At 35.6% G+C, this 19065-nt stretch overlaps 6 protein-coding genes and 4 pseudogenes across 7 annotated transcripts; 4 read left to right on the top strand and 6 right to left on the bottom strand.

The window, feature by feature from the left end:
• Positions 1-1430: 1430 nt before the first annotated feature.
• LOC8280900 lies at positions 1431-2581 on the bottom strand (annotated as a pseudogene).
• Positions 2582-2663: 82 nt separating this feature from the next.
• On the bottom strand, positions 2664-3433 carry LOC8280899 (uncharacterized N-acetyltransferase p20). Its single transcript, XM_002517068.3, has one exon. The coding sequence runs from the start codon at positions 3269-3271 to the stop codon at positions 2756-2758; it is 516 nt and encodes a 171-aa protein (XP_002517114.1). The 5' UTR covers positions 3272-3433; the 3' UTR covers positions 2664-2755.
• A 791-nt stretch (positions 3434-4224) lies between these two features.
• Positions 4225-5001, top strand: LOC8280898 (uncharacterized N-acetyltransferase p20). Of its 2 annotated transcripts, XM_015717973.3 has the most exons (2): positions 4225-4367; positions 4446-5001. In XM_015717973.3, the coding sequence occupies exons 1-2, from the start codon at positions 4328-4330 to the stop codon at positions 4886-4888; spliced, it is 483 nt and encodes a 160-aa protein (XP_015573459.1). In that variant the 5' UTR covers positions 4225-4327; the 3' UTR covers positions 4889-5001. The 2 variants fall into 2 exon arrangements, with proteins under 2 accessions (XP_015573459.1, XP_002517113.1); XM_002517067.4 differs by having other exon boundaries at positions 4274-5001.
• A 43-nt stretch (positions 5002-5044) lies between these two features.
• LOC107261109 lies at positions 5045-5550 on the bottom strand (annotated as a pseudogene).
• Positions 5551-6680: 1130 nt separating this feature from the next.
• LOC8280897 (uncharacterized N-acetyltransferase p20) lies at positions 6681-8119 on the bottom strand. The gene has a single exon (XM_015717984.3). The coding sequence runs from the start codon at positions 7364-7366 to the stop codon at positions 6848-6850; it is 519 nt and encodes a 172-aa protein (XP_015573470.1). The 5' UTR covers positions 7367-8119; the 3' UTR covers positions 6681-6847.
• A 1324-nt stretch (positions 8120-9443) lies between these two features.
• Positions 9444-10920, bottom strand: LOC8280896 (putative [ribosomal protein S5]-alanine N-acetyltransferase). The gene is made up of 2 exons (XM_002517065.4): positions 10028-10920; positions 9444-9924 (listed from the first exon to the last, which is right to left on the bottom strand). Exons 1-2 carry the CDS (start codon positions 10526-10528, stop codon positions 9874-9876), a joined length of 552 nt encoding a protein of 183 aa, XP_002517111.1. The 5' UTR covers positions 10529-10920; the 3' UTR covers positions 9444-9873.
• A 4-nt stretch (positions 10921-10924) lies between these two features.
• On the top strand, positions 10925-11615 carry LOC107261108 (annotated as a pseudogene).
• An 868-nt stretch (positions 11616-12483) lies between these two features.
• On the top strand, positions 12484-13490 carry LOC107261107 (annotated as a pseudogene).
• Positions 13491-13526: 36 nt separating this feature from the next.
• Positions 13527-17175, top strand: LOC8280894 (protein CDC73 homolog). The gene is made up of 4 exons (XM_002517063.4): positions 13527-14822; positions 14951-15033; positions 15179-15272; positions 16789-17175. The coding sequence occupies exons 1-3, from the start codon at positions 13763-13765 to the stop codon at positions 15269-15271; spliced, it is 1236 nt and encodes a 411-aa protein (XP_002517109.2). The 5' UTR covers positions 13527-13762; the 3' UTR covers position 15272; positions 16789-17175.
• Positions 17176-17249: 74 nt separating this feature from the next.
• On the bottom strand, positions 17250-18949 carry LOC8280893 (non-specific lipid transfer protein GPI-anchored 5). Its single transcript, XM_002517062.4, has 3 exons — positions 17978-18949; positions 17754-17810; positions 17250-17588 (listed from the first exon to the last, which is right to left on the bottom strand). The coding sequence occupies exons 1-3, from the start codon at positions 18294-18296 to the stop codon at positions 17470-17472; spliced, it is 495 nt and encodes a 164-aa protein (XP_002517108.1). The 5' UTR covers positions 18297-18949; the 3' UTR covers positions 17250-17469.
• Positions 18950-19065: the final 116 nt, after the last annotated feature.

Here is a 19065-nt window from a genome sequence, read left to right on the forward strand (position 1 = left end):
CGCCCTGCTACCCAATTGCTGCTTGCTGGCCCAGGTAATGTCTCTGCCGACGCTGCTACCATTACACACATTTGTAACATTGTTCAGTGATTCATGCCATTCAACTTTACTCTTCTAAATGCAAAATTCTTTAAATGAATCATTAGCAACTTTTTTCTTCTTTGTGTATTTTCTTTTATCATGAGAAAAAATATATCATTCTTTTACAAGAAGAAAGTCAGTTTCTTTAAAAATCTGCATCGATCATGAAATTATAAATAGTCTGTCGCTGTTAATTATAAAAGTATATTATTCTAAAAAGTATATAAATTCTAAATATTTAGATACAAATTTGTTTAATTTTTTTTGTATGAATACCCATCATAAGAAGAAAATCCAAATTTAAAGACAAATGAAGTAATTCTTAGTCATCAATATTGATGAGAGAAGAAAATAAGATTATTTTATATATATTTATGATATATATATAAAATATAATATTTTTAGTCGGTTAATCAAAAACTGCGATTTCTTTTATTTAAAAAACTAAAAATGAATTAAAAACTGAAACTATAAAAGATATTGAGACCTAAACCTAAACTATCGGTTCGGGTATCCAATAAATTTGATTCGGTTTAATCAGTTTTGAATCAGATATCCATTTAAATGGTTTTTTTTTTCTCAAACCCTATTATAAAGGACTAAGGTAAAATTTTTAACTCCATTATTATTGTGGCTAGATCTGCAAATAAATTCAGAATTATTATAATTACAAAGCTTTAAAATATGATAAATTTAGGTAATATGAATTTATTTATTGATGTAATTTATTTTTATTAAGTTATATGTCTATAAATAATTTAAAAGACAAAATCCGCCTAAAAACATCTCCATTATTATGGAGGCATGTCCAATAGTATGCAGCATAGAGAATTTCCTTTCTTTGATTTGTTGCGGATACAAATAAGATATGGCATTCAAACTTAACTTGCAAAGCTGATGTGTTCAGTACCCACAAAACTTATTAAATCATTTTCCATGCAGCTTTGTTTTTTAGTCTATTCAAGTACATAAAAAAACATAAATAAAATTACTTTGGCAAGAATAGCTAGTCTATATTTATTTTCCAATTTTGTTTCTTGTCTCTTGTTATTGTTTCGTGGTTACTTTCATCAGGTTATTTCTTCTGTTCTTGTTTATCAATCAATTAATTGGGGATTAGTTTATCTAATTGTAGGTGATAGGTTTATGTAATCTATAGTGATTAGTCCATCATAGAAAGTGACTACTGAATACATAATTCAATGGTGAGTTCCTCCTTTTCTTTTGTATTTTGAGAATTTTTTTTTTTAGAAAAATAGTTGAGGGATTTAAAAGTATTGATTTCCAAAGAATCTCATAATTGAAAGATGTATTAACTCATATCAAAGAAACCATTCTGAAAAGAATAATTATACTAAAAGACTACGAATTAGAAATCTCTTCAATTCTCACGAATAATAATAATAATACCAATTAAGCTATTCTCTAATCAGTAACTCTGTTTCCTTTAGACACAAAAGACCAAAAGTCTTCAACATCCAAAATCAAACATGGCCCAAACAAAACTTGTTTATTGGAGCCCAGGAGGAAATATGAAGCACTGGCAGCCTGACGTTTTTTACTCGACGAGAATTCAAGATTTGCAATTCTCAATATTGCAGTCTCTCTTATCAATTTACAGAACCTTGTCCGTTGACAGGAAACTGTAGACAAACATATCTCTAATTTCACCTTTACAATACCCATATTTCCTTAACAAGCCTTCTTTCAAGTACCCAACTTTTTCTACAACCTTTTGAGACCCTATATTCCCTACCTATACTAGAGCTTCAATCCTGACCAACTCAGGAAAATCATTAAACACACTAGACATAGCCATTTTCAGTGCAGTTGTTGCTATCCCTTGTCCCCAGAATTCAGCAGCTACTGCATAGCCAAGGTGTGCTCTGCATCGAGCATTACCCGATTCTGGACTGATGGAAACGTATCCGATTGAATAATCATCGAGACAGATGGACCGACGCCAAGGATGGGGAATGGCAAATTTCTCCATATATGTGAAAGCATCTTCCTTGGAGGTAATCGGGTTCCATCTTAGTTAGCGCGTTACTCTATAATCACTAGCCCATTTCAGGAAATCATCAACATCGAAAAGCTTGAAAGGACGGATGGAAATTCTTGATGGATCCATAAAGACAGACAATAAGAACGTTAGAGATAAAAGGAAAGGATGGGCGAGGACGTTTCTTCCAAGAAAGTAGTAGGCATCTACCCGGAGCATCTATAAGCAATTTTAACTTCCCTTTGCTTAGATGGTCAAACAAGGCTGGCCGCCTAGATATAGCCGTGCTATTTCTCTATTGCTGCTGCTACACGCAATAGCAGAGCATATTTGAAAGGTGAGGATAAGCCCCATCATATTAAAATATCAGGTAACAAGTTACAGATTGGGAGGTACAGACTCAACCTCTAAGCTATGAGAGATGGGTCCTAAATCTCATAAGCCAAGCAAATTGAGATGATTTTGTTTTTGGCACTTCTAAATTTTTTTGAAGCAAACAAGACTATTAGGATTTGAACCCTTAACATCTTGCATTAATATATGCAACTATAGACAAATAAATAAATAAAATGGAACTCTATTTAATAAGAGCAATGTAAAATTTCCTCAGAAGATAAAAACAAGGTAAATTTACAGATTTTCAGGGAAAAGGGATGGGTTCAACCATATGGACTACAAACTCTTGTCTGTTGACAGGAAACTGTAGACAACGTAATCTCTAATTTCACCTTTACAGTACATATATTTTCTTAATAAACCTTCTTTCAGAAATCCAACCTTCTCTGCTACCCTTTGAGATCTTCTGTTCTCTACCTCCACAAAAGCTTCAAGCCTGACCAGGTCAGGTATGTCCTTGAACACACTAGACAAACACATCTTCATAGCAATTGTAGCTACCCCTTGTCCCCAATGTTCTGTAGATAATGCATATCCAATGTTTGCTCTGCATCTATCATCCCCTGAAAATTGCCAAACCGAAATGTATCCAACAGAACGATCATCCAAGCATATGGACCGACGCCATGGATGAGGTATGGCAACCTTTTCAAGGTGCTCTAGTGCTTCTTCTTTAGAGGTAATGGAATTCCATCTCAAATTCCAGGTTACTCTATCATCACTGGCCCATTTCAGGAAATCGTCAACATCAGAAAGTTTGAATGGGCGGATGGAAATTCTTGATGGATCCATTAAAACGGGCAACAATTAACTTTCTTGGACGTTAAGGTTAAGGTCTAAGAGTAATGGCCTAAGTATATAAGGTGATCAGAATGCTGCTTTCTATATACCAGGAGTCATCTTTTTCAGTGTTACTTTGATTACGCATCATTAGGTGCAACATAGTTTTCTGAACTAGTATAAAATATACCTGTCAAAATTGTTGTTTATGAATGATATACGGATTCATTGATTAAAAAAATTAGCGAATTACGTGTGAAGTTCACAACAAACACTCCTACCATATCCATTAAAGAGGGAATTATCATGTATGACTTGGGGACATTTCAATATCCTTAAAGATAGTGAACCAACTCGTCCTTTTTGGTGTGGGTAAAACTGATCCAGTACTTCCCCTGCTTGATATTCGATTTAAATAAACAAAAAAGAAAAGAAAATAAAAAGAACGGATCTCATTCATGTGCAGAGTAGACAAGTAATCGCATTCAATAATTTGTGGGATTTCCTTAGACAATCCAAGATGCATCATATTAGCAGCCATGCATTATCACTTGATCAAAACGCCCCCAGAAATATCTACAGTGTTCCGTGGTACAGTTTTGATGGGTACTTCTGCAACTTGGTTTTGGGCTATATCACTTGATCTAACATCAAAAATGTAAAAATAGTTAACATCTAACTGTTAATTTCTGCTGGTTATTTCCGTTGAACTTTCTTTTGTTGCGCAATCAAAAGAGTAAACAAATCAATAATTGCCCCGAATATCATATTGCCATCAAATCAATAGTTTTTGCACATGGCAACAATATAAGAAATTAACCTCTTTATTGCATAAGAATAAGAGTCAAACTAGGCGGCCATGAAATTAGCAAAATTATCCTTTTCTTTTCTTGGTGTACAATCCTTGCTCCCAACTCCAAGAAAATCAAAATTGACCCACTTGTCTTCATTCAAGTCCTTGTTCCAAGTAGTTTTCCCACATATTTTATTTAACTTTTATTATTATTATTTAAGTATAACGCATTAACTTCAAGATTCCCAAATTCCTTTTTCAAGAATTGGGTGCAAATGGAGCAGTGTTCCTTTACACAAACAGAGGCACAAGAAGGTAGAGTTGACTTCTCTAATATCTCTCTTCGGTCATTGGGTCTCTCTGATATAGATGATTTCATGGTTTGGGCTGCAGATGAGAAAGTGGCTCATTTTTGCAGCTGGGAGCCTTATACTAGCAAAGAAGATGGCTTAAACTACATGAAAAAGACTGTTTTACCCCATCCATGGATTATGGCAATATGTCTTAACAACACGCCAATTGGTGCAATTTCTGTGACAAAAAATTCAGGTAGTGATATATGCAGAGGTGAACTTGGCTATGTTCTGGCTTCTAAATACTGGGGCAAGGGAATTGCAACAAAGGCAGTGAAAATGGTGGCCGAGACTATATTTAGTGAGCGGCCAGAACTGGAGAGACTTGAAGCTTTGGTAGATGTACAAAATGTGGGTTCACAAAAAGTGCTTGAGAAAGTCGGGTTTAAGAGAGAAGGTGTTCTAAGAAAGTATTTTATTCGAAAGGGTAGGTCTAGAGATATGGTGATGTTTAGTCTTCTTTCTACTGATCCTGTAATTTGATTGCATATCTGCGTGTTATGCGATTTAATCAAAATTAATGCAGTGTATTCTGTCGCCAAAATTGTCAAATGTAACAGATGAATCTCCATATGCTTTTCGTTTTGCTTTGATCATCAACCTCTATTCTTGGCAAACATAGAGAAATAAATAAGATCGGAAAAGGAAATTATTTTTTTACTGAAACATGAAAGAGATGCCCCTACAGATTGGATTACAAAACCTTGTCTGTTGACAGGAAAATAAAGATGTTAAAATCTATAATTTCACTTTTATTATTTAAATACTTTTCTTAGTAGGCCTTCCCTAAAAAATCCAGCTTTCTCTATCACCCTTTGAGACTTCTTGTTCTCTACCAATCCCCAGTATTCTTAACCTATTGCATATCCAATATTTGCTCTGTATTTTTCATCGCCAGATTCTTGCCAAACAGCAATATATCCGATTGAACGATCATCTAAACGGATGGAATGATGCCATAGATGGGGTATGGCCACATTTTCAAGATGTGCTACTGCTTCTTTCCTTGAGGTAATGGCATCCCATCTTACATTCTTGGCCACTCTATCATCGGTAGACCATTTTAAGAAATCGCCAACATCAGAAAGCTTGAACGGGCGAAGGGAAACTCTTGATGAATCCAAATTAAAGAGAGGGAAGATGGATTAATGGTTTTAGTTAGATGGGATGTACATATATATATATATATATATCAACCCTTGGTTGCCTGTTGTTAACAGATAAAACATACTAGGAATACAGCATTGGGGTTGTTCATCTTATCGGACCATTATTCCTGACTAAAGATAGGGGGAATAGAATAAGGTACGACCTAATTTTAATTACTTGCGATAAATCTTTCGTTCAATGAATTCATGTCTCTTCTTTTTTGGCTGCCAGAGAGGTAGATGATTACTTGAACTCCAGTTTCAGGGCAGGGCGAAAGGCAAGGGGATCTTGAATCAAAGAATTCCTGTCCGGCAAGCGAAGTAGAAAAAGTATGATTCTTGCTCTTCTCTAGCGGTATCGGCTATATGGGGGGCTTGGATGGTGAGCAAAAACAATTGATCAAGAAGTTGGTCAACTTTCGCATGAAAGATATATATATATATATATTGAAATTAGACAAGTACATTAAGCTTGTGCTTCCTGACCATATAGTTTAGTTACTTAGTCAACTTCATTATGGGAGTGTCAATATTAGTTAAGAATCTCGATTCTAGAGGAAATCTCCTAGTAAATCCTCTTAATTAGAAAGTGCCAAACAAGATGGTCAGGAATTACTTTTACTAATTTCTTTATTTTTCTAGCATTAACGTATAATTCCGTCCTCCGACAAATGCTCAATTATCCTACAAGGAACTTGACTGCAATTGTCTTTTTTGATGTCTTTGTTCTATGTAGTTTCCTGCAGCCTATTTCTTTAGTGCAAGTAGCATATTCTTGGGTGTTAACTCTGGGTAATAATTCTTTTTCTGTGAAACGTACAAAATGAATTAAGGTTCTTTTACAGCAAAACCATTTCAAGAACTTGGGCATCAATTCTCTTGATATCTATCTTCAACCAATAGATATATCTTTGATATTGATGATTTCATGGTCTGGGCTTCTAATTAAGAAGGTGACTCATTTTCTAAATCTTACACGGGAGTGAATAAAATTGCATTAACTACATATCAGCAGTTCGACTGCGAAAGTAAATTTCTGCACATATTTTTTTTGTAAAGCTGTATGTACTCAAAAGTAGATAGTGAAATGCTAACTATTTCAATAATTTCTCTATTTCTCAGTGGTGTTGAAAAAAGGCAAGAAATTAGTCTAGGTGATTTGAATATTATGTTTTTCCTTTTGGATTGATCATCAAATTGCATTCTTAGCATATACAAATGAAAAAGAAAAGGAGAAAGAAGCCATAATTATTGAAAACATGGCAGAAAACAAAATTGCCAACAACCATTTGGATTACAAAATCTTGTCTGTTGACAAGAAACTACAAACAAGAAAATCTCTGACTTCGCCTTGATAATGAAACACTTTCCTCAACAGACCTTCTTTCAAGAATCCAACTTTCTCTAGCACCCTTTGTGATTTTTTGTTGTCTACCAATGTATAAGCTTCCAGCCTGACCAAGTTAGGCAAATCTTTAAACACTCTAGACATTGCCATCTTCAATGCGACTGTCGCTATCCCTTGTCCCCAGTGCTCTACACCAATGGCATATCCAATGTGAGCTCTGCATTTCTCATAGTCCAATGTTCCTTGCCAAACGGCAATATATCCGATTGAACGATCATCCAAACAAATGGAAAGATGCCATGGATGGGGTATGACTGCCCTCTCAAGATGTAAAAGTGCTTCCTCCCTAGAGGTAATGGCACCCCATCTTACGTTCTTGGCCACTCTATCATCGCTAACCCATTTCAAGTAATCATCAACATCAGAAAGCTTGAACGGGCGGATGGAAATTCTTGATGGATCCATAAGAAACAAAAGCAATAATAATAATAAAAACAACAACAATCTTGAATAGAACCTTAGGAGTCTATAGGAGTATCTAGTTGCGGTTATGACTAAAAGTCACAACCATTGGAGGTTAAGAAGAAGAGATCAGAGAAGAAGAAGATAGAGAGACAGATTCTGCTTTAAAATGTATAGAATAGCAATGAGCAATGTATATACAAACACAATTCAACTGATGCAAAACAGCCATCCATTACACTAGAAACTAGTAACAGCCGATCTTCCCGCTATTATCTGGCCAAGTCAGCAATCCTCACTGAGTTCCAGGTGATGAAGCTAGAGTTGCTGCGGTCCTAATAGGTGCTCAGTTCGATGCTTGCTTACGTTATTAAACTAATAGACAAGCTGCAATGTCACACGCAACCGCATTCCAAAGATATATATATGATTTCTGTCGGTGATTTGAATATTTCTTAAAGGGCTTACCTCTCAAAACAGAAAAAAAAAAAGAAGCTAATCTCTTGCCATTTCTTTAATCTTCTTAACACAGGCATGATTTATAAAATTTTGGTTAATTTTAATGAATTTAAAATTTTAGTGAAAATTAAAAGATATTAGTTTAATGCATTTTATAAAATATTTGATACAGATTTAAAAAAATATCTGTTTAATTCCGATTCCATCTCGGTTCAATATTTTATCCGACTGGATCCCAGGCCGAACCGGATTTGAAACTTTAATAAAAAACTGTAAACGACGCCTTCGATTTTGGAAAAGATAATCCCCGTGCAAAACAACGCTAACTATAGCCATTGTATCAACTCAAGCTGCTATAGGGTAATCAACTCAAAGTGTTTGCATGTAGTCTTGAAGGGAGAAAAAGATTCCCGATTATAGGAATAATCTGTGACAAACTATGAAGGATTCATTTCAAATTTTTTAGAAAAAAATACGAAAAAGATATATTGTGATTATATTTTTTGTAATATTGTAGTTTTTTTTATGACGAAAAAAATACCGTGTGTTTTATTTTATTATTTATATATAAATATTTATAATTTAATATTTATTTTTAATAATAAAATCACTTATTATGTAATTTAACATATAACTAACTACATTGAATTTATATTAAATAAAATTAATATATAAAAATAAAATAATTTTATAATATAGTAACAATACATAAAAAAATAAAATGATATGATATTTCTATCACATAAAAAATTACAGTCATTTAGATGTAAAAACGTTAAATCACATAATAATACTTTTTTGTATTTTTCCAATTCTTTAAGTCTCTAACTACCGGACTAAAGTCTGATGTTGAATGTGATTAACTCTTGGATTACAATAATGGCCAGATAAGATTTGCTACGGCAAGCCAATGCCATCAAAACTAAAAGGCAAACCCAAAATAGAATTTCTAATACATGTGTAATTATAGAATTTAAAATCCGTATGGCTTTGACGTTGCTAAAATATTAAAAAAATCATGATACATATTACTTATTTAAATAAGCGTTCAGGAGCGCATCTCTGTGGTCCTGATGACCTACCCTTTGTGATGGTTTAGAATATAGGGTCATCACTCAGGAGCCGAGACGACTAACTCTTTGAGTCTTTTCAACTAATATAGACAACTACCAGAAAAAAAGAGCGTCTCCTCGCTTGAAAACAACTTCTGAAGTCACCAAATGGTGAAACACAAATAACATACGAAGAAATCAAACCTCACCAAAGGCTCTAAGAAGGGTGTCAACCAAACCTAAAGGAGACTAATGGAGGACAAAACTCCATATACCTAAGAATATAACTAAAGAGCATACATGAAAATTAATATAGGATAGAGAGAGAGGGCTGCCACCAGCATGGCGCTAGCTGTGCTCAGGGTTTATTTAGAGAAAGTAGAAAGAGATAAGGCAGAGAGATTCTGCCTTCTTAAGTAAACCAATGAAATGCTGAACTTTTCCTATTTTTTCATTCTTGTCGAATCTAAGAGTATAGCCAAGATATATAGCATATTACTAATATAATTTGGGTTATACGTAAAAGATAGTGTCGCAAAATATGCAAATTCACAGATGATTACTTCAGATAATGCAAATGTTTTTCCTGCTGTATTGATCATCAAATTTAATTCTTAGCAGACAGAATTGAGAAACAAAAACCACATAAAACATGACGGAAAAGAGGAAAGCTCACAAGTCACAAGCATATGAAATATGAATTACAAAATCTTGTCCCTTGACAGAAAACTAAGAATAAGAAAATTTTCTACCAATGTTTGAGCTTCCATTCTGACCAAGTCGGGCGCATTTTTAGTTGAACACTCTAGACAGAGCCATCTTCAACGCAATCGTGCTTACTCCTTCTCCCTAATGCTCTCCACCTATCCCATATCAGATGTCCTTAGCAATTTATTCTCAGAAGGTTACTGTTTTGTATTCCTGTTTTCTACCACATTACAGCCAAAGGCACAACCCAGAATAGACCTGGTATGAGGACTCGACTCCAGTTGCCCCTTTTTAGCCTTTCTTCCAATTTGCGTTCTGTTTGCAGATGGAGTAGTCAACTTCCTGAAGTATGTAATAACATCTGGTTAGAGATTAGGACCCATAAATGCGAATTTGGGTTTATGCAAGCAACAACCATACTTTAATGGAAACATGATAACTATACCTTGTTCTTTGACAGGAAACCATACACAAGAATATCTTTCATTTCACCTTTATACATCTTCCTTATCAGATCTGTTTTCACAAAACCAAACTTTTCTAGCACTCTTTGAGACCTCTTATTCTCTTTCAATACATAAGCCATGAGCCTGACCAAGTCAGGTAATTCAATGAACACACGTGACAGGGCCATCTTCAATGCAATTGTGGCTATCCCTTGTCCCCAGTGCTCAGCCGCTGTAGCATATGCAATGCTGGCTGTGCTTTTATCATCATCTGAAACTTTCCAAAGTGAAATGTACCCAATTGATCGGTCGTCTAAACATATGGAATGATGCCATGGTTGTGGTATGGCTACCTTTTCAAGATGGGCTACTGCTTCTTCTCTAGTGGTAATGGCATCCCATCTTACATTCTTGGCTACTCTATCGTCGTTAACCCATTTCAAGAAATCGTCCACATCAGAGAGCTTGAAAGGACGGAGGGTGATTCTTGATGGATCCATAAAAACAGAAGCAATTATAATCTTATTTGTATAAGATAAACCGAGTATGGTCTTATTTAATTTATTTCCCAGTTCAGAAAGTATATTGTCAACTTTAACTATGTTAGGTGCAAAGAAGCTGCATAAGCTAGCAGACAAAATTACAAAGTTGGTTTACCTTGACCTATAATTTTTTTTTTTTTTTTAATAAGGTGGCCATTCACCACATAAGCAGCATTATTTTCTGATAAAATAATGTAAGAACCTTGCTCATTACTCCAAGTAAAGCATAAGTTACCTTCAGGTGGATTCTTCCAGCTTCTCTAACAAACATAGCCTTAAAGAACTTGATTCCAGTCTTTCTATAGCCTGTTTGTCTATTTAAGTAGCATTTTCTGTAGTTTCAAGTATTAACTTTATAGACTATGTTTAGTAATCTTTTTTCTAATCGAAATCTCTGATATTGATGATTTCATGGTCTGGGCTATTGATGAGAAGGTGACTCTTTTTTGCACTTTTGACCCTTACACTAGCAAAGAAGACGGCATGAACTACATAAAAAACACTGCAATAGTCCATCCATAGTAGAGTAATATGCCTCAATAATAAGGCTATTGGTGCCATTACAGTGACAAAGAATTCTGCATGCAGAGATGAAGTTGGCTATCTTTTAGCATATAAATTCTGGGGCAAGGGGATTGCGACAAGGGCAATGAAAATGGTGGTCAAGACTATCTTCGATGACATGCCAGAACTGGAGAGACTTGAAGCTTTGGTCGACGTTGAAAATCTGGGCTCGGAAAGAGTGCTAGAGAAGGCTGGCTTCATGAGAGAAGGTGTTCTAAGAAAGTATTGTATCTTACATGGACAATCTAGAGATCTAGTGATGCATAGCTTTCTTTCTAGTGATCGTATAGTTTGATTGTTTCATGGAATTGTTAGTCATTTCTTTTCTTTCATTTGTTTGTTCCAAATTGGTTTCTTTTGTACAATGATCCTTTGAATCTTGTGTGTGCAAAATTTGTCTCTTTGACCCTACTCAACAATAATGTGTAATTGGTTTCAGAATTCGCAAATTAAATAAAAAGAAAAAGAAAATGTTTGTTTGTGTTGGATGTACATGTACTCTGTTATTTTCCAAACAGAAACTAAGAATGTTGCTCAAGAGGCCTAACCACCTTCGCGGATCCTGTAATCTTGTTTTTTATAGGAATTGTACAAAATGGATCTAGGTTCTCTTAAAGCTACAGAATTTGAATTTGAAGACATTTTTAATGAATTTTCCGACATTTACTATCCAATGTATATATTTGATATTGATGAGTTGTTGGTTTGGCTTCTGATTGATATATTTGTACATACTGTAAAGCTATACATATATTCAAGTAAATGGATGAAATGCTGAGCTTTTACAAAGTTTTTCATTTGTGTCGGGACCAAACAAAAGTACAGTCAAGATATGTAGAAAGGCAGTGAAACAAAAATGCAAATTCAGAGATTGATTGCTTCATATATAGTGCATATGTTTTTCCTTTTGTATTGATCATCAAATTTAATTTTTAGCAGAAAGAAATGAGGAAAGGAGAAAAAAGAAGACGACGACCTTCATCAAAAAGAGCTACAGCAAACGCAATGCTTGCTATGCTTTTCGAACGTTAGATGTACCCAAATTGGAGAACTTCGTACAAATATGCAATGATGCCATGGATGTGGTACCTTTTCAAGATGGGCTGGTGCTTCTTCTCTAATGGTAACGGTGTCCTATTTTACATCTTTGTAGCTTGAAAGGACGGAGGGAAATTCTTGATAGATCCGTAAAAACAAAAGCAATAATAATCTTAACTGTACAAGATGTAACGAGAATGGCGGTCTTATTTCATTTATTTCTGAGTTCAGAAAGTAAATTATCAACTTCAATTAGGTTAGGTGCAATGAAGCTGCTTAAACTAGCAGATAAAATTACAAGGTGGACATTGACCACATAAGCAGGATCCTCCTCCTTTCTTTTTTCTTTTCTGAATTTTGGGCTGTATAGCATTAAAATAATGCAAACCCTTGCTCGCTACTCCAAGTAAAGCATAATTGACAATTTGAAGAACTTGACTCCATTTTAGTCTAGCCTGGTTTTCTGTATACATATAAGCAGCGTTTTCTTTAGTTTCAATTTTATAGACTACGGTTAGTAATCTTCTTCGTCGTTTTTTTTTTTCCATAAATGTTTCAAAGTTCTTTAACATCAGCAGCCATCAAAGACTTCGCGACGAATTCTCTGATATCTCTCTTAGGCCAATCGAAATCTCTGATATTGATGATTTCATGATCTGGGTTTCTGATGAGAGGGTGGCTCATTTTTGTAGCTTTGACCCTTACACTAGCAAAGAAGATGGCATAAACTACATAAAAAATAAAGCTATGCTCCAGCCATGATATAGACAATAAGGCCATTGGTTGCATGACAGGGACAAGGAATTCAGGGAATGATGCTTGCAGAGGTGAAGTTGGCTATCTTTTAGCATATAAGTACTGGGGCAAGGGGATTGCAACAAGGGCAGTGAAAATTATGGCCGAGACTGAGTATCTTTGATGAGATGCCAGGACTGGAGAGACTTGAAGCTTTGGTAGATGTTGAAAATTTGGGGTCGCAGAGAGTGCTAGAGAAGGCCGGATTCGTGAGAGAAGGTGTTCTAAGAAAGTATTTAATTTGAAAGGGTAGGTCTAAAGACATGGTGATGTTTAGTCTTATTTCTAGTGATCCTATAGTTTGATTGTTTCTACATGAGAAAAAAGAAAAGAGAAATAAAAGAAACTCTTATCTACTTTATCAATTGTAATCAATAAAGCAGGACGACCAAAAACTTTCAGACATGAGCACAAAACCCAAGTCCTGACTGAGGTTCTGAGCTTGGTTGGGCTCCCTTCTGGAAGGCCTGCTAGGTTTTGTAAACAAAATCAGATTGTTTGTTATATGAAAGCCCAAACTCAATATTACTTTGTAATCACACACACACACAGCTTTCTTTGGTTCTGAAAAGTCAAGACTAACAGTACTGTACTTGGGTGGTTTCTCTTGCTCACAGTAACATTAACATAACATAAATCCACCGTCTTCCTCACACAGCAAAGCCAAATTCAAATCCAAGTCTCCACATCATCATCATCATCATCATCCTTCCTCCAATTCCAACAGATCAAACACTTCATATACCTTGAACATTCTTTATAAACTTCTCCAGAAAATCACTACTTTTTCATACGATGGACCCGCTCTCAGCTCTCCGCGACTTTACAATGCGCAACGACGTAGACAAAATCGTGAGAATAAACGACGAATTCCGCTTTAGCAACGAATACACTTTCCCTTGCAATATTAAAACCGCTTATCGCTCTAAACAAGGCAATCTCTACACTCTCGAAACCCTAGTTTACTATATCCAAAACTCCCACCTCAAATTCACCGACTATCTCCAGCACGCACGCGCCGCCGGTCTCCCCGCTATCACCTTCATCGACCGTAAACCTCTCTATGATTACCTCACCGGAAAGGTATCCTCTACTGATTCTATTGTATTCCCTCTTCCCCAAAACCCTAACCCTAACCCTAACCTTGATCTTGATAACGATCTTAATAGCAATGCTGTTCTTGATTCTACTATTAATAATAATAGTGCTGATGCTGACGTGGCAAGTGGTGGTGGTGGTAATAATGTTAAAGAGGATAACTTGGTTAGTATCATTTATTCAATGGAGAGGCCAATTAAGGATAGGGAAGCTTTATTAGAGTGTAAAACTAAAGATTTTTATAGTGTTTTAGTTGCGTCAACGCGGCGCGAAGAGGAGAGACAGAGAATTGAGTCACAGCAGAGAAAAGATGGGTTAGTTGCTAAGAGTAGATTGATGGGCAGTGAAGATAGAGGGTATGGTGGTGATGAAATGGGTTATGATGCGAATTCGAAACCCAAAATGTTGCATTTGAAAGGAGGGAAATTTGGTGAAGGTGTGCCTATTATTTTAGTGCCAAGTGCATTTCAGACTTTGATTACTATTTATAATGTGAAGGAGTTTTTGGAGGATGGAGTTTATATTCCTACTGATGTTAAGGTTAAACAGATGAAAGGTGCGAAACCCGATTGTGTTACAGTGCAGAAGAAGTTTAGTACTGATAGAAACAGAGTGATGACTGCTTATGAGGTTAGGGATAAACCGTCTGCGCTTAAAGCTGAGGATTGGGATCGGGTTGTGGCTGTTTTTGTATTGGGGAAAGAGTGGCAATTTAAAGATTGGCCATTTAAGGATCATGTGGAGATATTTAATAAAAGTGAGTGGAGCATATGACTTGTTGGATTTATAATTCATTTTTGAATTGTTATTGTTGTGGTATTAGAAAATTTGAGGCCATAATTGGATTGAATTGTTATAATGCTTTCTACTGAAAACCTTATGCAGTTATTGGATTTTTCATGCGGTTTGAGGACGACAGTGTAGAATCAGCAAAAACTGTCAAGCAGTGGAATGTGAAGATCATTTCGGTGAGCATTTATTTCTTCTTTTAGCTGCTTTGCACTTAAACTCTTTGTTTCAGTTAGATTGCTCTACTGGCTGTTAATATTTACATTTCCCCCCGTCTTTTCCAATGTTGTGCATGTAACATAAATAATCATTTCAATCATGCAGATTAGCAAGAACAAGAGACACCAGGACAGAGCTGCGGCATTGGAGGTGTGGGACAGACTAGAAGAATTCGTGCGCTCACGGTCACATTCTTGAAGTCTGTAGTCTTGTCTTTATATTTCAGATTTTAGTAGAAAATATGAGATGATATCTATTAGCATCCTGTGGTGCGTTACATTTAGGCAAAATGCATTATTAAATCCCTGAACTTTTTTCAGTTTTATTTTATTAAGCCCCTTTAATTTTATTTGTTTCATTAAGACCTATTTTACTTTTGCCTTTATTAAGGGCTATTGATCCTTAATAAAAGCAAAATAATAAAATACAAGGACTCAATAAAACAAATAAAATTCTCATAAAGTATGTTTAATAGTCCTTAATCCAACAAAAAATAAAATATAGAGACTCAACAAAACAAAATGAATATTCAGGGGCTCAATAAAATAAAGCTGAAAGTTGAGGGGCTTAATGATGGTTTTGCCTTACATTTATTGATTTTCTTTCTAGTATATAGTGTTGGTGATAAAATTAGTTTCCTTGGCATCTATGGTCTTCGACTTATTTTTTTGGTTTATATTATAATCCAATTCCAAGGCCTGTGAGTTAGAATTATTTGAACTGCAAAAGGTTGTGGATCGAATAAAATAGGACCAACAGTCATATATATAGTGATTTAAACAAGATCTGACATCAAAATTGAGCAGCTTGAGGTACATTTTACTAACTAAATCATAGCATTGAATTGAGCTACAAAAGAAAAGAGTCTCAATTCATGTGGCTCTGCATTTTTAAATAGAAAAAGTTGTAGCATAGGCTGGCAAAACTTGTTAGGGTTTATGATGCCTCATATTTTTGTTCACTTGCTGGACAAACTTGGAAATGTAAGTCATGACTTGACTGATTGTATTGTCCTTAATTTCACAAATGGAGTGTACCAAAATAAACTTCAGGAAGTTGCTATGACTTCGGGAATGTGCCAGAACTCAAAGGATACTTGGCTTCTAAATGGCTGTAGGAGGCTTTGTAGCTGTCAACCTCATCTTTTCTTTTGAGATTCTGGAGTACAAGAGATTTCCATTCAACAGTTTTAGTAGTGTATGAGCTTTGAAACAGGAGTGTGGTTTAGCTATGAGCTTTGTTGTAATCTATGTTACTGGAAAAGCAATAATCTTAGGCAGTATGATTGTCTTCTCATCTCCTCTATTGGTGTTTGACCTATTAACTGCTGTCGGATGTAAAGAGGAAATCTTGGTTATAGCACTTGTCTTACAAATATTAGTCCATGTCTCTTTGAGTCGGACCATGTACAGTTGTCATCACTCATTTACTTACATAAGTTGCCTCATGCCTAAGTATGCCATATGTTTTACTGAGATCCTTCATGTTAGGATTTATTTCCATTTATCCACAATGGATAAGTATTCTTATAGGTTAACCAAGGCATCTTTCATTATGTAATTTGTTTCCAGAGCTAGATCAAATTATAGTAGATAGGATTCTTGAGTTTCTGGACCCAGAATTTCCATCTGATTTTCGTTTGAAGTGATATTTCTGCTGACCATATGAATTATGCTTATGTAGTTGGTCATAATAATTTCTACTTTTTGGTGCAGGTATGAAAGTAGAAACTTTATTATGACAATATGAGCTGCATCATGTAACAAGGATGCTTCATACTGAATTATATGAAACGTCTATGGTTAACCATTGTTTGGCCTTTGGTCAATTTAAACACAAATGGATTGCTGTGGCCTACTTTGCTTTCTCGGAATGGCTCAATTACGGACAATGGAATTTGCAGCATAAGGTCGGTTTTGATGATGCCTTTTTGCATGTAACTTTCTGGGTGTAATGGTGTGATTCTACTGTAGAAGATGAAGAATGTGTTGACTGTTGTACAAATTTTGTTGTGATAGTTCATCAACCACAGTAAATATGGTAGTGTGATGCCTCTGTTGAACTATGCAATTTATAGTCGATTTTAACATTTATTTTTGGTTCGACCCTTGTAACATTTATTTTTGGTTTGACCCTGTGATACTTATTGGAAAGGGAAGAGAGCAATGGTAAAACATACACAAGAAATAATGTCTTTATTGGGAAGGGAAGAGAGCAAGAAGTCTCTTCAGTAATACAAAACTATAACAAACTCAGAAGAGGTCAGGATAAATAAATAATACATACATCCTCTAACCAAAAAGGAAATCAATCATAAACTATCAGTACAATAACTGAGAATATGCAAGACTGCAAAATGGTGAAAGGCTGATCGGAAAATCAGTGAGTTGAGGAGATTAAACCATATGAAAAGCTGCAAAGAGAAGGAATGCGAGCAATGGGATTGACAACTTGATTGAGCTTCCATCTGATGTGCCATCAACTTCTGTTGATGGTACGGTTTTAGATCCAGTTCCTACAACCAGAAGGCAGGACCAAGTTAAACCAGAGAACAGAGTAGAGCGTAAAAGGTTTTAAACAAAAGATACGTTATTGGGGAACTATTTTTCATGATATGGCAGTGAAGAGTAACTCGACTCATCTAAGTCTTGAAACGAGAAATCTATGAAACGTGTTATACCTGAAGGAGTATTTGGAATTTCCGGTGTTCCTGCAGGAGAGGCGGCTGGAGAAGCAGCTGTTCGCATACAGGTAGTGCAAGTTAGTATCATGCAGTATCAATTTCTAGTTTAGCTTCTGATTTTTCGTTTCAGTTTCTTTTCTTGAGAAAAGGGCAACAGTTTTGACTTCTAATATGCAAAATTGAATTCAAAGGGGGCTGAGGTTGAAAATAGATTTTCTTACCATTGCAGCTACTGATGGGTGGAGTCTGAACATTGCAAGCCCCAGGTAAGGCTAGAGCCTGGGTTTGGTTGATGTTGATGCCAAGTGATGATCCACCGCCACTTAGAACTTGACACAAGCACTGGGGTGATGAGCGAACAACACTAGAAAGCTGTGAGCAGCACTGTGAAGATGGAGTTGAGGAGTTCCCTGTAATGTAATTCAGGCATGGTGACATGCTTATTAAGACATTTGTGCAACCGGATTGAGCCACGGCTCCTGCGTATAGCATGCTCACTACGGCCAGAGCCAAACTCATTGCTAAATCTCTGTGTGCCATTGGGTCTCTTGAAGTGCCTGTGGAATGTGAAGATTTCCTGTAAGTAATGGAATTTGATTGTGCTTGATGGAAGTGTGAGAAAGATGTATAGCTTATATAGAGGTGACAAATGGAATGGGAATGCAATTTGTTGGTGACCAACTCTTCCGAATCTCTTAACGGTTCTTTAGCAAACAGGATAGTTTCGACCTGCACACTTGGGAACTTCCTATAATGTGGTTTGACATTGAAAGGACCTGAAGGTCGAATATGCAGGTGACCTACTTCCTCTGCCTTACGGATCTTTATGTACAGATCTTATAAGTGGGATGACCTTTAGAAATTCTAACTAATAAGCCAAGAAGCATAACGTGTTGCTGACTCCAACTCTTCTTCTTTCCTTTTTTTTTTTTCTGAAAAGAAAAACTAGAATTTGGCTTTGTACCTTAATCTTTTGGAATCTGGAAAATAAGGTTTGTAAAGCAGAGAATTCTGGAGGAAGCAGATTAAAAAGGACTACTTGATGCTGTCTACTATGGTAACATCAGCTGCGTGTGCAGTTGCTTCAAACCTAAGAAAATGTTTTACTGATATTTTCTGTAACACTATGCAAGGACCAAAATTTACAGCTTCAGACATTAGAAAATATTTGACAGTGATTTTTATTTTTTAATTTTCTTTTTTACACTGAATCGAATACGAACCAAATTTAAAACCACTCATTCTTACAGCATTGCACTAATTTTGTCGAATCAGCAACTTGATTCTGACTAGATTTCAACATGAATGC

The sequence above is a fragment of the Ricinus communis genome, chromosome 9 (genome assembly GCF_019578655.1).
Source record: "Ricinus communis isolate WT05 ecotype wild-type chromosome 9, ASM1957865v1, whole genome shotgun sequence".
NCBI classification, from domain to species: Eukaryota; Viridiplantae; Streptophyta; class Magnoliopsida; order Malpighiales; family Euphorbiaceae; genus Ricinus; species Ricinus communis.

Bases quoted from the DNA above. Each gene is read 5' to 3' on its own strand.
- LOC8280894 (XM_002517063.4), top strand. From the start codon at position 13,763: ATGGACCCGCTCTCAGCTCTCCGCGACTTTACAATGCGCAACGACGTA. The intron at 14,823-14,950 runs GTGAGTGGAGCA...AACCTTATGCAG, and splicing joins TGTGGAGATATTTAATAAAA to TTATTGGATTTTTCATGCGG. The intron at 15,034-15,178 runs GTGAGCATTTAT...TCAATCATGCAG, and splicing joins GGAATGTGAAGATCATTTCG to ATTAGCAAGAACAAGAGACA.
- LOC8280893 (XM_002517062.4), bottom strand. From the start codon at position 18,296: ATGGCACACAGAGATTTAGCAATGAGTTTGGCTCTGGCCGTAGTGAGC. The intron at 17,811-17,977 runs GTAAGAAAATCT...GTATGCGAACAG, and splicing joins ACCCATCAGTAGCTGCAATG to CTGCTTCTCCAGCCGCCTCT. The intron at 17,589-17,753 runs GTATAACACGTT...TTCTGGTTGTAG, and splicing joins AATTCCAAATACTCCTTCAG to GAACTGGATCTAAAACCGTA.
- LOC8280898 (XM_002517067.4), top strand. From the start codon at position 4,328: ATGGAGCAGTGTTCCTTTACACAAACAGAGGCACAAGAAGGTAGAGTT.
- LOC8280896 (XM_002517065.4), bottom strand. From the start codon at position 10,528: ATGGATCCATCAAGAATCACCCTCCGTCCTTTCAAGCTCTCTGATGTG. The intron at 9,925-10,027 runs GTATAGTTATCA...TACATACTTCAG, and splicing joins GTTTCCTGTCAAAGAACAAG to GAAGTTGACTACTCCATCTG.
- LOC8280899 (XM_002517068.3), bottom strand. From the start codon at position 3,271: ATGGATCCATCAAGAATTTCCATCCGCCCATTCAAACTTTCTGATGTT.
- LOC8280897 (XM_015717984.3), bottom strand. From the start codon at position 7,366: ATGGATCCATCAAGAATTTCCATCCGCCCGTTCAAGCTTTCTGATGTT.